A 16,381-nucleotide genomic window follows, 5' to 3' on the forward strand; every position below is an offset into this window, starting at 1 on the left:
AATAAGGCGTGGTAGTTTCAGAGGAGAAGATTTTTGTAAAAGATCATGGAGATTTACGAAAAATGGTTAAAATTGACTATAAAGGGCAATAACTCCTAAAGGGGTCAACTGACCATTTTGGTCATGTTGACTTATTTGTAAATCTTACTTTGCTGAACATTATTGCTGTTTACAGTTTATCTCCATCTATAATAATATTCAAGATAATAACCAACCAGATGCTCCGCAGGGCGCAGCTTTATACGACCGCAGAGGTTGAACACTGAACGGTTGGGGCAAGTATGGACACAACATTCAAGCTGGATTCAGCTCTAAATTTAGATTGTGATTAAATAGTTGACACAGCATAGGTTTCTGACACAGAATGAATGTGGTCTAATGAACTTAAAATTTTTGTTTTGCCTTTGAGCAATTCACTGCTGTTGAATATTAATCCTCTCAAAAAAATGTTTGAAAAATTTTCTTTTTATTTATGAAATTTCAAATGAGAACCAGATGCTCCGGGCGTAGCTTTATACGACCGCAGAGGTTGAACCCTGAACGGTTGGGGCAAGTATGGACACAACATTCAAGCTGGATTCAGCTCTAAATTTGGATTGTGATTAAATAGTTGACACAGCATAGGTTTCTGACACAAATTGAATGTGTTCTAATGAACTTAAAATTTTTGTTTTCTCTTAGAGCAATTCACTATGCTGTTGAATATTAATCCTCTCAAAAAAATGTTTGAAGAAATTTTCTTTTTATTCATGAAATTTCAAATGAGAAAAATTGAACCCAATTTTTTTTAATCACATCCCCCTTTCCCTTATTCCAAAAACTAATCTCAATTAAAATTTCAAATGGAGTTTGCAACAATAACTACTCATTTAAATACATCATAAAATATTAAGATGTAAAAAAAACTGCTTGTTATCACTGAATGGTAAAGATTATTTTAATTTATCAGTTGGTAGTAAAAAGTGAATATACATTGTATATTTTATATAACAAAGATTTAAGTTGATTCTGGACAGAGAAAGATAACTCCAATGAAAAAAAAATTCTTGCTATTGCACAATATTGTGCAATTAGATATTTCTTGCTTATTATTCTGGACAAAGAAAGATAACTCTAGTTAAAAAAAAATATTGCTATTTCACAATATTGTGCAATTAGATATTTCTTGCCATTGTGCAATACTGTGCAATTGAAAAGACTTGTTATTGCACAATACTTAATATCATATTTTAGATCCTGATTTGGACCAACTTGAAAACTGGGCCCATAATAAAAAAACTAAGTACATGTTTGGATTCAGCATATCAAAGAACCCCAAGATTTCAATTTTTGTTAAAATCAAACTAAGTTTAATTTTGGACCCTTTGGACTTTAATGTAGACCAATTTGAAAACAGGACCAAAAATGAAGAATCTACATACACAGTTAGATTCTGCATATCGAAGAACCCCAATTATTCAATTCTTGATGAAATCAAACAAAGTTTAATTTTGGACCCTTTGGGCCCCTTTTTCCTAAACTGTTAGGACCAAAACTCCCAAAATCAATACCAACCTTCCTTTTATGGTCATAAACCTTATGTTTAAATTTCATAGATTTCTATTTACTTGTACTAAAGTTATGGTGCGAAAACCAAGAAATATGCTTATTTGGGTCCCTTTTTGGCCCCTAATTCCTAAACTGTTGGGACCTAAACTCCCAAAATCAATACCAACCTTCCTTTTGTGGTCATAAACATTGTATATAAATTTCATTGATTTCTATTCACTTAAACTAAAGTTATTGTGCGAAAACCAAGAATAATGCTTATTGGGGCCCTTTTTTGGCCCCTAATTCCTAAACTGTTGAAACCAATACTCCCAAAATCAATCCCAACCTTTCTTTTGTGGTCATAAACCTTGTGTCAAAATTTCATAGATTTCTATTAGCTTAAACTAAAGTTATAGCGCGAAAACCAAGAAAATGCTTATTTGGGCCCTTTTCGCCCCTAATTCCTAAAATGTTGGGACCAAAACTCCCAAAATCAACACCAACCTTCCTTTTGTGGTCATAAACCTTGTGTTAAAATTTCATAGATTTCTATTCACTTTTACTAAAGTTAGAGTACGAAAACTAAAAGTATTCGGACGACGACAACGACGACGACGACGACGACACAGACGACGACGCCAACGTGATAGCAATATACGACGAAAATTATTTCAAAATTTGCGGTCTTATAATAATAACAAAAAACGGCAAAATTTCCTTAAAATTACCGATTCAGGGGCAGCAACCTAACAACGGGTTGTCCAATCAATCTGAAATTTTCTGAGCAGATATATATTGACCTGATAAACAATTTTACCCATTGTCAGATTTGCTCTAAATGCTTTGGTTGTTGAGTTATAAGCCAAAAACTGCATTTTACCCCTTTGTTCTATTTTTAGCTGTGGTGGCCATCTTGGTTGGTCGGCCGGGTCATGCCACACATTTTTCAAACTAGATACCCCAAAGATGAGTGTTGCCAAGTCTGGATTAATTTGGCCTAGTAGTTTCAGAGGAGAAGATTTTTGTAAAGGACAACTAAGATTTACGAAAAAAGGCTAAAAATTGACTATAAAGGGGAATAACTCCTCAAAGACTCAACTGATCATTTCGGTCGATTTGACTTATTTGTTAATCTTACTTTGCTGAATATTTTTACTGCTTACAGTTTATCTCTATCTGTAATAATATTCAAGATAATAACCAAAAACAGCAAAATTTCCTTAAAATTACCAATTCAGGGGCAGCAACCCAACAAAGGATTGTCTGATCAATCTGAGATTTCAGGGCAGATAGATCTTTACCTGATAAGCAATTTAACCACATGTCAGATTTGCTCTAAATGCTTTGGTTTTTGAGTTATAAGCCAAAAACTGCATTTTACCCCTATGTTCTATTTTTAGCCATGGCGGCCATCTTGTTGGTTGGCCAGGTCACGCCACACAATTTTTAAACTAGATACGCTAATAATGATTGTGGCCAAGTTTGGTTTAAATTGGCCCAGTAGTTTCAGAGGAGAAGATTTTTGGAAAAGCTAACGACGACGGACGACGACGACAGACGACGGACGACAACGACAGACGCCAAGTGATGAGAAAAGCTCACTTGGCCCTTCGGGCCAGGTGAGCTAAAAAGAGTGGTGAGGGAAAACCATGGTATATTATATGCAAATTGATGTTGTACCATTTAATATACTAATTAAATATGCAACTCAACTAGAATCCAATGGAAAAAGGCGGAGCTTCAGCCATGGTATAACATATTCATGCCACCTTTTTTTTTTAAATGTATCCGCCTCTTAAATATTTAGGAAACTGTTAAACGTACCAAAAGGTCAAGATCTTCATTTGTTTTCATTTCATAACAAAAAGCAATAAATTATGTGTACCCAAATCTTAAGAAACCTTTTTCATACTATATAGGATTGTTACGAATTCCCCCAATTTTGGAAACAATTACTAAATGTTTTTTCTTTAAGTTGTGAAAAAAAATGAAATGTAAAACTATCATTTCCTTTGCGAAAATCCAATTAAATTTCAATTTAAACTAGAGGCTCTAAAGAGCCTGTGTCGCTCACCTTGGTCTATGTGAATATTAAACAAAGGACGCAGATGGATTCATGACAAAATTGTGTTTTTGTGATGGTGAAGTGTTTGTACATCTTATTTTACTGAAAATTCTTGCTGCTTACAATTATTTCTATCTATATTGAACTTGGCCCAGTAGTTTCAGTGGAAAATGTTAGTTAAAATTTACAAATTTCATGAAAATTGTTAAAAGTTGACTATAAAGGGCAATAACTCCTAAAGGGGTCAACTGACCATTTTGGTCATGCTGACTTATTTGTAGATCTTACTTTACTGAACATTTTGCTGTTTACAGTCTATCTCTATCTATAATAATATTCAAGATAATAACCAAAAACATCAAAATTTCCCTAAAATTACCAATTCAGGGGCAGCAACCCAACAACAGGTTGTCTGATTCATCTGAAAATTTCAGGGAAGATAGATCTTGATCTGATAAACAGTTAAACCTTGTGTGATTTGCTCAAAATGCTTTGGTTTTTGAGTTATGAGCCCAAAACTGCATTTTACCCCTATGTTCTATTTTTAGCCATGGCAGCCATTTTGGTTAGTTGACTGCGTCACGCCACACATTTTTAAAACTAGATACCCCAAAGATGATTGTGGTCAAGTTTAGATTAATTTGGCCTGGTAGTTTCAGAGGAGAAGATTTTTGTAAAAGATTATAAGATTAACAAAAAATGTTAAAAATATCAATATAAAGGGCAATAACTCTTAAAGGGGTCAATTGACCATTTTGGTTATGTTGACTTATTTATAGATCTTACTTTGCTGAACATTATTGCTGTTTATAGTTTATCTCTATCTATAATAATATTCAAGATAGTAACCAAAAACAGCAAAATTTCCCTTAAATTACCAATTCAGGGGCAGCAACCCAACAACGGGTAGTCTGATTCATCTGAAAATTTCAGGGCAAATAGATCTTGACCTGATAAACAATTTTACTCCATCAGATATGCTCTAAAAGGTTTGGTTTATGAGTTATAAGCCAAAAACTGCATTTTACCCTTATGTTCTATTTTTAGCCATGGCATCCATCTTGGTTGGTGTGACGGGTCACGCCACACATTTTTTAAACAAGATACCCCAATGATGATTGTGGCCAACTTTAGTTTCATTTGGCCTGGTAGTTGTAGAGGAGAAGATTTTTGTAAAAGATTACAGATTTTTGTAAAAGATTACTAAGATTAACGAAAAATGGTTAAAAATTTACTATAAAGGGCAATAACTCCTAAAGGAGTCAACTGACCATTTTGGTTATGTTGACTTATTTGTAGATCTTACTTTGCTGAACATTATTGCTGTTACAGTTTATCTCTATCTACAATAATATTCAAGATAATAAGCGAAAACGGACAAAATTTCCCTAAAATTACCAATTCAGGGGCAGCAACCCAACAACGGATTGTCCGATTCATCTGGAAATTTGTAAGCGGATAGATCTTGACCTGATTAACAATTTAACCCCATGTCAGATTTGCTCTAAATGGTTTGGTTTTTGAGTTATAAGCCAAAAACTGCATTTTACCCCTATGTTCTATTTTTAGCCATGGCGGCCATCTTGGTTGGTTTGACGGGTCACGCCACACTTTTTTTAAACTAGATACCCCAATGATGATTGTGTCCAAGTTTGATTTAATTTGGCCCAGTAGTTTTTGAGGAGAAGATTTTTGTAAAAGTTAACGACATAAATTGGATTTTTTCCTTTGATGTTTTGATGAAATAATTTGCTTAAAAAGTGTGGTGAGGGAAAACCATGGTATATTATATGCAAATTGATGTTGTACCATACTTTGCTAATTAAATATGCAACTCAACTAGAATCCAAAGGAAAAAAGAGGGAATTCAGCCATGTTATTACATATTCATTTTCATGTTATTCCATGGCTGAAGCTCCACCTATTTTTTTTTTAAATGTATCTGCCTCTAAAATATTTAGGAAACTGTAAAACGTACTAAAAGGTCAAACCTTTTTCAAACTATATAGGATTGTTACAAATTCCCTTAATTTTGAAAACAATTACTAAATGTTTCTTCTTTCAATTTTGAAAAATATAAAATGTTAAAGTTAAAACTATCATTTCCTTTGCGAAAATTCAATTAAATTTCGATTTAAAAAGGGCAGTACCTACTATAGAAAAAGGAATAAATATCGGCTACAAATATCAGTTTAAAACTTATTTTTTTTTGCGATCAATTAGGGGAACGTACACTATTTACGCCCCTGGATCCGCTACTGTTTAAACGGAGTGTCAGGGCTATTTGTCCGGCCATTGTAATGCGCATGTCATATAATGTGTGTTCGGAAGTGCGTGTAACATTATCTTCAGTAGCACCAAGAGAGCGCATGTAATCTGATCACTGATTTTCAATTTTAAGATCATGACTGAAAACGGTGATATCAATATTTGTGATAAATTTTGCAGTTTTCGGAATTTGACAATGGAACACGATGTTATGAACTTTCAAGAATGATATAATTTTATAAAAGGGACTCTGAAAAATTGAAATCACAAGGAAAATAAAAGATAATTGATCGGAGAACTATAATAGTTTAACAAAATTATTTGACTCGCTACAGCTGTGTAAATGGTGAAAAAGATGTTCAAAGCAAGAGTATAGCCGAGAGAGGCATTTACAATTGCATGTATAACTGGGACCGTATCTGTGAATGAAATCTACCTTAGTTATATTCCAAAAATGAATCTTGCAAGTAGCCCTCGAAGTGGTATATAGAAGGGGGATTGAGGCTACAAACTTGAAGTGGGGATGTTGGAAATAAGATTATAAATAGTGGGGTAATGAAATACACGGAACAACAAAGATGGGATCAGGAGAAACAAAGAGAAGAGAAATTTGGGGAAAGGAGCACATCGTGTCACCTCGAACCCCTCATGTACAATTTAAAAAACAATGTTTTTTTACTTCTTTTGGGGGAAAGGTTGGGCATTATAGAAAAATCTCTCACCTTTCACTCAAAATATGGATAATTTTATGTCAAGGGGTCGATAATTCTCTTTGACAGCTACAGACATAATAATTTTGTACCTTTTTTTCAGCAAGAAAAAAATCCTTTGTGTTAACGAGTCAAGTTTGTTTTACAAGTAGTTTCTTCTCTCTTCTTATATAACATGTATAAAAAATATGGGATATATATATGATTTTTTTTTATAATTCGTTATCCACATTGGACTATATGACATGTATGAAGAAAACAACAAATTAATTTCAATTACCAGTAACAAGATTAGGCCCTTTAACACTAAAGATTACAAACATGTGCTACCCCCTGGTGCTGCTTAAGATAATATTACACGCACACACAAATATAATAGTGACATGTGCATTGTATTGGCCGGACAAATAGTCCTGGTACTATTCGTCTGGCTAGCCGGACAAATAGCAACTGCCCTGTTTAAATACATTGTTTTATCATTAAAACTAGAATGTAAATCGTCTCTGATTTACCTGTTTGAACATCTCGCGAGAGTTCATATTTGCATATTGTTGTAAAGAATTCTTTTACAACAAAGCAGATTACACCATCTAAAATTTGCGTTACAAAATCCTAAACCAAAGTAACGCTTGTGTTCTTACACCTGCTACAGAAATACTTATAGTTCTCGGCATTTTCTTCTGACTATTCTTATTGGTCGATGTTCTTTATTATTTGAAAGCAAAAGTTACGATTTTGCAGGCGACGATTATCTTTAAATTTACCAGATTTACGCACTTTTGAAGCGAAAATAAGGCTAAGAAAAGACACAGAAAAGCGGCAAGATAATCTGAAACAAACAAAAAAAAAAATTCTGATGACATTATGAATTACCTGCCCATACAATCATACACTGGGTGCAAAACTAAAAAAAAAAATCTTTATTTTCTGTTTTCTGCAAATTCAGGGGTTCTATTACATGAAATACACAGACGATCATACACAAAGTGCAAAAGTGACTTGCACGAGCTTCCATTAACTGTAAGGTGATCAATTTCCAATATAAGTTGAAGGTCTTCAATTTATTTATATTACAAATTTTTTATACCATGTGTCTTACTCATTAACATATTTAAACAAACTCATCCTTCGGATTTGTTTGTTTAAATATGTTAACTTGTAAAAACCAAAGTATATATAGTACTTGTATCTTAGACTGTCATGACTGTTTGGACCCTAATGTGGGCTAATTGAAGACAGGCCTCAAAGTTAAAAAATAATCCAAATACACAATCAGATTCAGTATATCAAGGAATACCAATATTTTTTTTTTTTTTTAAATCAAATAAATTTTGGACACTTTGGACCTCATTACTAATATTGATCGATTCAAAAACAGACCTAAAATTCAAATTAGATTCAGCATATTAAATACTCCTTTACACCGACTGGGTTAAGATATATGAGCTAATGATTTTAGACTACCTTTGTAAACCTTTCATATTTTACCTTTTTCTTTTGGCTTGAGATTGGCTAATGCTATAATATCATGTCCCTCAATAACACACTGCATCATATTATAACAGCTATCCTTTCCACCACTTATCAAAGCTACAGTCCTCATTTTCCTATGCCTATCTGTAAAAAATCAAAAAAATGTGGTACATTGTTGATAAACAATCTTAAATATATAACAAAAGGTAGTCAGAGTGACAGCAAACTGTTTTTTTCCTGCATGAAAATACTATTAACATATCTCTAGACCCCCTGACAGGATCAAGTAAAAACCAGAGGCTGTCAGAGAGACAGCAAAGCAGAATTTTCTTGCAGAGATCGAACCCTGAGTTGAGCAAGTATGAACACAACATTTCAGCTTAAAACAGCTCTTAATTGGGATTGTGATATACATCAAAATGAAATATGTCAGCATTATTTTATGCAAAACACTCATTATCGTTATGTCTGACCAGTTGACTGAATTTTTTAAAAATATATTTCATGCTTTTTTATGTGCATTCAAAAAAGGTCATGGATGTCAGACAACTTTGCTTAGACTCCTTGAAGATGGAAAAAGAGCTCTGGATAAAATTAAAATATGTATGTGGCGGCTATACTTATTGATCTTTCAAAAGTTTTTGACTTTCTACCACACCACATTCTTTTAAGTAAATTATCTGCCTACAGTCTTTCTTCAAAATCAGTGAAATTACTTTAAAATTATCTTAAAGCATACAAATCAAACTTCAGGGAGTACTCTGCAGTTGGGCTGACATTCAGAAAGGGGTGGACCTCTATTATCTAATATTTTTTATAAATGACATATTCTATTTTATTGAACATGGTACTCTGTATAATTATACTGATGATAATAATGTAGTATGGCAATGTATGCTGACAACAATTTTGAAAATTTATTATGTACCCGGTACACCTTAAAGAGAAAATGTTGTTTTAATTGATTGGTTTAGTTTTAATTGTATGCAGGCAAATCCTGATAAATTCCAAGGCATTGCAGTTGGAAATAAAACATTTGCTAAAAAGCCTGTTTTTAATATACAGTGATCATGGTGATAGTGACTATCAACTTAATTTTAATCACCGCATTAAAAATATTTGTTGTAAAGCATCTCAACAACTGAATGTTTTAAAGCACATTGGCTGCTACCTTTCTAAATTAAATAAATTTACCATTTTCCACACTTTTATTTTATATAATTCAAATTTTTGTAGTTTGGCATGGCATTTTTGCAATAAAAATAATACCATTAAATTAGAAAGCAAGAGTGCACACACTGACAATGACTGAAAAGTCTCGTCTTCTTTACTAATCATTGATATTACCGGTATGTTGACAGTCCAGAATATAAAGCTTTACTATAACTATCACATAAACTTAACATGATCCAAGAAACTGAGGTCAAGGTCATATAAACCGAACAAAAAATACATGTTCACCTTACAATCATTCAATACACTAAGTATAGTTGAACTTGACATATTGCTTATACTTATAGTTTCTAAGAAACAGACTTAACCAAGAAAACTCAACATTGACTAATGAATCATGAAATAAAGGTCCAGGTAAGATGAAACATGCCAGGAAGACATGTACAGCTTATATGGCTAAGCGCGAGAAGGAAGACGTAGACACTCTTTCCAAATGGATTAAGGCAGCTGTGAGGTCATTGATACAAATCAGAATTAAGAAACTGAATGGGTCTATCAATACCCATGCTACATCAATCTGTAAAGACCCAAATGTTGCAAAACACTTATCCTACCTCCATGACAAATATGTTGTAAAGCCCCAAACAACATCGTTTTTACATTAACTGCTTGATAAACAAATTAGGTATTGACAATTCACTTGGAAACCTCAACATACCTCACGATAATTACCAAAGAGGAAATCCTGGATAATCATAGGTCTGTTCTATGTTCCTTTGGAATTTCAACCAAAGATGAAGAACTGGATCTTCCATCACAGTATTGGATACCTAAACTTCATAGGTGTCCTTACAAACAACATTATATTGCTGGGTCTTTCAAGTGCTCCACGAAACCTCTTTCTAAATTATTAACATCTATTTTATCAGCAATCAAAGACAGGCTTAAAAGTTATTGTGAAACTGGCTATTTTAGAGGTGGTGTGAATCAGATGTGGATACTTAAAACTTCCAAAGATCTTTTAGCATATACGGTATGTTTTAGAGTACATAAAATCTAACTCTTTCATCTTGCAATAGTACTAAAACATTTGACTTTTCTACACTTTACATAAGTATTCCACATTCCAAACTAAAAGACAAATTGAAAGAGTTGGTATTGCTTTGTTTAATAAAAAAAAATGGCCAACATAGTTACAAGTATCTTGTCTTAAGGAGGGATAAATCCTACTTTGTAAAGGATCACTCTGATTCAAACAAAAAATTCTCTGAAAATGACATTATCAAGATGCTTGATTTCTTGATTGACAACATATTTGTTACGTTCTGAGGACGTGTTTTTCAACAGACTGTCAGCATTCCAATGGGAACCTATTGTGCCCCTCTTCTTGCCGACTTGTTTGTTTATTATTATGAGGCTGACTTCATACAGGAACTTCTTAGGAAGAAAGATTAGAAGTTAGCAATATCCTTTAACTTTACTTTCCGCTATATAGATGATATTCTCTCACTAAATACATAATTCAAAGTTTGGTGACTATGTTGAATGCATCTATCCCATCAGACTAGAAATAAAGGATAAAACAGATACAGTTAAGTCGGCCTCTTATCTTGACTAACATGTAGAAATTGACAACGAGGGTCGGTTGAAAACAAAACTTTAAGACAAAAGAGATGATTTCAGCTTTCCAATTGTGAACTTTCCATTTCTAAGTTGCAACATTCCAGCAGCACCTACATACGGGTTATATATATATCTCCCAATTGATAAGATATTCCCGTTCTTGTATTTCCTATCATGATTTTTTTGATAGAGGGTTGCTGCTCACAAGGAAGCTATTAAACCAAGAGTTCCAAATGGTAAAGTTAAAATCATCCCTTCGTAAATTTTACGAATGCCATCATGAGTTGGTTAACCGTTATTGAAAAACGTTTCACAAATTATATCAGATATGTTCCTAACGTCGTAACTACAATCCCCTTCCTTTTCATTTACCGGATTTGTTAAAACATAAGCAACAAGACAGGTGCCACATATGGAGCAGGATCTGCTTACCCTTCTTGAGCACCTGAGATCACCCTTAGTTTTGGTGGGGTTCGTGTTGCTTATTCTTTAGTTTTCTATGTTGTGTCATGTGTACTTTTGTTTATCTGTTTGTCTTTGCCATGGCGTTGTGCAGAATTAATAAATTTGTCAAGCTTCAGTGGATTCAATCAACAATATGACAACTGGACACATTAAACAAAAGTCGGCACGTGCCATATAAAATGTTAATAACTCTTTCATTTCATTTATATTTATACCAAAAATTAAATATATGCTCTTTATTCAAAGCTTTATCCTACTGGATAACCTTGGTGCTTATAAGACTGTTCCTTCATGGGAATAGTGCAGTTTCAGGAGCCTAGTGCACCAAGGCGGCTTAGGTGGTGTTTAGACGTACCGTGTCCATACACAAAATATAGTTTACCTTTGGCATTTAGTGTAAGAAAAAAGACCAAATTTCAAAAACTTAGCTTTGACCACTGAACCATAAAAATGAGGACAAGGTCAGATGACACCTGCCAACTAGACATGTACACCTTACAATAATTCCATACACCAAATATAGTAAACCTATTGCATACTGACAGTATAAGAAAAACAGACCAAACACAAAAACTTAACTATAACAACTGAACTATGAAAATGAGGTCAAGGTCAGATAACACCTGCCAGCTGGACATGTCTACACCTTAGGTAGCAATACACAGTTTAGGAGTTTGGTTTCACATTTTACATGTTTTATGGGCTTTTTTCAGCTTGACTCCGTATTTTCATAGCTAGACTGGCCATCTGTCCAGAAATTATTGCAATATTTTATAACAAATAAATGAAGATTGTTGCCATGGATACACCCAATAGAAATTATATTTTACCATTTCATATACTGGATATAAAATCTATGGAAGATTCTTATTACATACATATATGACACAAACAGTCATGACAGTAAGCTTAATATTGCAAGAGAGCAATTAAAAGGGATGGTAAAATTTATGAGGGAAATTTTTTATATTTTTTCTTAACTGTTTATTGCTACCTTACAATCATTGCATACACCGAATATACTAGACCTATTGCTTATAGCAAAGACATATAAGTATACATGTCTCTGCTTATAGTATCTGAGACCACCAAAACTTAACCTTGTTCACTGATCCATGAAATGAGGTTGATAGATATAGGAAGATGTGGTGTGAGTGCGGTCAAGTGAAAACTGTCTGACGGGCATGCGGACCTTGCAAGGTACGCACATACCAAATATAGTTATCATATTACTCTTTATTACTCCATTTTTTCAAGTGGTCACTGAACCATGAAAATGAGGGCAATGGTCTCCTGGCAGTCTCAAACAAAATACATGTAATGATGTATACAGTTAACATTCATACATTAAAATACAAAATATATCACTAGTATATACACAATTCAATCTTTCAAACATACAAATGGAATAATTGATAAAGTTTTGATTAAAATTTCTTATTCTTACAACAAAAGAAAGAAAACAAATTATTTGATTTGCATAGAATTATCAAGAAAATGTTTATAACAATGTTTCTTGAAAAATAATTCCTTATTACAATATTTATTAATTTTGAGATGTGAATTATTCCATACCTTGGTACTACATCCTGGAATACCAAAGTGCCAAAAGAGAAAAACTGGTTGATAAAAACAGGCGGTAACACCCAAGAAAGATAACAGTTGAAAAAGTTATGAGAACTTATGACAACTTTATTGACCTATTAACCATATATTTCTGATAGTTTTCTCCTGACCTATTCACAGCACAGCCCCCCTAACCCCTAAGCCCTGCTAACCCCTAAGACTACCCCCCCCCCCTTTTTAGACTACAGCTATGGTTGCAGAAAAATGAAGAAAAAAAATTATTTGGTCTTGGAATAAGTAGATCATTATTAGGGACAGATCCTAAATTATTAGGGACAGATCCTTAGTTGTGGTGTTGCCCATCATTAATATTTGGCATTGCTAAGTAATCAGGTGTTAGTCCATTTCACAATTTTATATACATTACTTCTTCTTCTTCTTCTGGTATACAGTTACAGCTTCATTAATATTGAAGATTACGTACTGTTGCTTGCGCGGAGTATATGATTAAAAAATAGGAACAAAAATTTATCTTTAAATTTGTAGAATACTTGGTGATATTACGTAACATAAAAGAAAAACAACAAGAGATTAAAAAATATGTACATTGGTATTTATAGAATTGGATTATGTTGTGGAGAACAGTTGGTGTCAACTAATCTCTATAGGTTTCAATGGTTTGACATGCTACCACAACTTGTGGTAACATGTTCCATTGGATGATTGTTTGCGGAAAGAATGACCATTTGTAGCTGTCTTTAGAGTTGGATATTTGCCGAAATGTTTGAGGATGTAATTTTTTTGTTCTAGTATCTGATGGTATGAGGACTAGTGATGGTATTCATGGTATTGCAATGAGTCCATGGATGACCTTGTAGAACATGATAAGTCTGGTTTTGAGGCGGCGCTCTGTGAGTGAGGGCCATTGTAGTTCTTTTAACACGGATGTAACACTACTGTTGTTGTGGTAATTGTTACATACATATCGGGCCACACACCTCTGTACCATTTCTAGCTTATTTTTATACTCTGCTGTGTATGGATCCCATAAACTACAGGCATATTCAAGTTTTGGTCTAACTATTGATTGGTAAGCACGGGATTTGATATTGGTGTTAGAAATTTTTAAGTTTCGCCTCAAGAAACCAAGAGATTGATTTGCATTTGATATGATGATGTCGTAGTGATTGTTCCATTTTAAGTTAGACTGTAGGGTTACGCCGAGATATTTGGCAGATGTTACTGGTTCTAAAATATGGTTATGCAGGATGTAATTGTGTTTAAATGGTTTCTTTTTCTGTGTGATGGTTAAAATAGTGCATTTTCCTGGATGGAAGGCAATGGGCCAATCAGCCTCCCATTTAGCTGCTGCATTAAGATCTTTTTGTAAATTTATGCAGTCTTGTTGACATGTAATTTCTCGGTATATATAATACTACTCAGTCTTCAATCTAAGCCCAAGAATTTGCATCATAATGATGTTGAATAAAAAGTGAACTTATCTCCTGCACCACTTAGAAAACACAATATTTTCAAATTAAACTGTCACATCAATTATATCATTATATTATGTTAGTTCACAGATGCCACATGGTTTCTTTCAGAGTTTCTCAATTCTCAATTCATAGGTGACAATTGCAAGAAGAGATTAAAATAAATACACAATACCAATCAAGAAATGTATCTTTTTTTTTCTTATATATATGTGATTTTGATTTTTTTTACAAAATCTGATTTTTTCAATTAATTGCAAAATTGAAATATCTAAAAAGAAAACATATTTAAAAATAATTGGGGCTTCAAATTAATCTTAAAAGTCAGGATAAACAACATCAAGAACATTTCCAAAAAAAAATAATTAAACACCAAAAATTTAGAAAAAAGGGGAATCCGGGTCCGTCCGCCCTGATTCTGGTTCGCCCTAGTTTCTGTTCGCCCGGGGTCCGTTCGCGCTGATTTTATTTTTTAGTACATGTATAAAGTGTTGCGTTGTGTGTATATAATTAAATGTGTTGAAGTCAGTCTTCAATTTGGCTGAATATTTACGATGTATCATGTTGTTTATAGCTAGCTGCTACTAGGACTAGGCTATAAGTTTCTGTACATTCACTATTATTTGAATTACGATTAGTAAAACAAATACCAAAAACACAGTCACACTGCTTTACATTGATCACTTGTCATTAGTGTTTTTCCCATCCAAGCTGACTATTTTATTTGAGAAAAATGTTATTTTCCTTATTAATCCATCAAAGACAATTTATATAACAATTTATCAGTGATATCAAAGATTTCAAATGATACCTTATCAGCAATCAAAATCATATCAACAGTAATTAAAGTCATTAAAAGTAATTGTAAAATAAAGTGTAACAATGCAGCCAAGAATTTTATTTAATTAATATAAATTTGTCAAATATTCTGTATTTAACTTTTAATAGATATACATGTACATAAATTTCAATATATATAAAAATATATTTCGTTTATTAATGTAACATATACATATCATAAACGAAGATAGGGCGAACGAACTATCAGGGCGAACGAACTATCAGGGCGAACAAACTCAGTGCGAACGAACCTAGGGCGAACATGTAATCAGGGCGAACGATCCCGATACCAAAAAAGGGGGAGGGTCAACCCCACAAGTGCCTGTGCATTTTCCCTAAACTTTTAAAGTTTAACAATTTTGTGTTTTAAACATCTGTTTGTTGTAATAATATCAGTTGCCTTATCAGTATGAAATGACAGATTTATAGCACTACTTAACCATTTTATAATTGAGAGAAGATATGAAATTTTCACTTTCTTGTGCATGGATCACAGGCACTTGTTTCTATCCATACGAAGGTCGACTTTCCATATAAATAGAAGCAGTCGACCTTCGTATGGATAGAAACAAGTGCCTGTGGCATGGATGTTGAACTGTACTGGTATTTTATTCTTTTTAAAAGATGATAACATGATAACATAAAATTTCTTGTATATCTGATAAAAGCGCATTAGAGCTTATCTTTGTTTGTTTACATTTCCGACTCTAAATAAAGCTTATTTATTATTTATATTGTACCTCGTGTCCTTGTGTTTTTGTCCTACTTTCATTTCACAGAGATACACACATGAAATGGGTTACACTAAAGACCTGAAAGTGGACCTGAAAGGGGTTACACTAATGTCCTGACAATGTCCTGACAGAAATGTAAATGCTTAATACTTTTTTATTATTGGAAGGATTTACTTGAAATTTGGAATCAAGCAAGATGAGAACTTATATTTAATAAATAAAATTTAAAAAAAATAAAAAAATATTTTTAAGAGTTTGAAAACTTGACCTGACCAACTTGACTTTGAAACTACTAATGTCCTGACCGATATGAAACGGCTAAAAAATGTTTTATCATTTACAGGATAGACTTCAAATTCGATACCAAGGAAGATTAATACATTTGATACAAAAATATAAGAAAAAATAAGAAAATAAATATTTTCAAGAGTTATAAAACTT

General features: G+C 33.0%; 1 protein-coding gene across 3 annotated transcripts in view; it reads right to left on the minus strand.

Moving 5' to 3' along the window:
• LOC134710332 (uncharacterized) overlaps nucleotides 1-16,037 on the minus strand; it is a 167,099-nt gene extending 151,062 nt beyond the window's left edge. For all 3 annotated transcript variants that reach the window (XM_063570660.1, XM_063570658.1, XM_063570659.1), the window contains exons 1-2: nucleotides 15,947-16,037; nucleotides 8,062-8,190 (exon numbers count right to left, since the gene is read on the minus strand). In XM_063570660.1, the coding sequence (XP_063426730.1) occupies nucleotides 8,062-8,176 (115 nt within the window). In that variant the 5' untranslated portion in view covers nucleotides 8,177-8,190; nucleotides 15,947-16,037. The remainder of the gene's footprint in view (nucleotides 1-8,061; nucleotides 8,191-15,946) is intronic.
• Between the last annotated feature and the right edge of the window lie 344 nt (nucleotides 16,038-16,381).

The sequence above is a fragment of the Mytilus trossulus genome, chromosome 3 (assembly GCF_036588685.1).
Source record: "Mytilus trossulus isolate FHL-02 chromosome 3, PNRI_Mtr1.1.1.hap1, whole genome shotgun sequence".
Lineage (NCBI taxonomy): Eukaryota > Metazoa > Mollusca > Bivalvia > Mytilida > Mytilidae > Mytilus > Mytilus trossulus.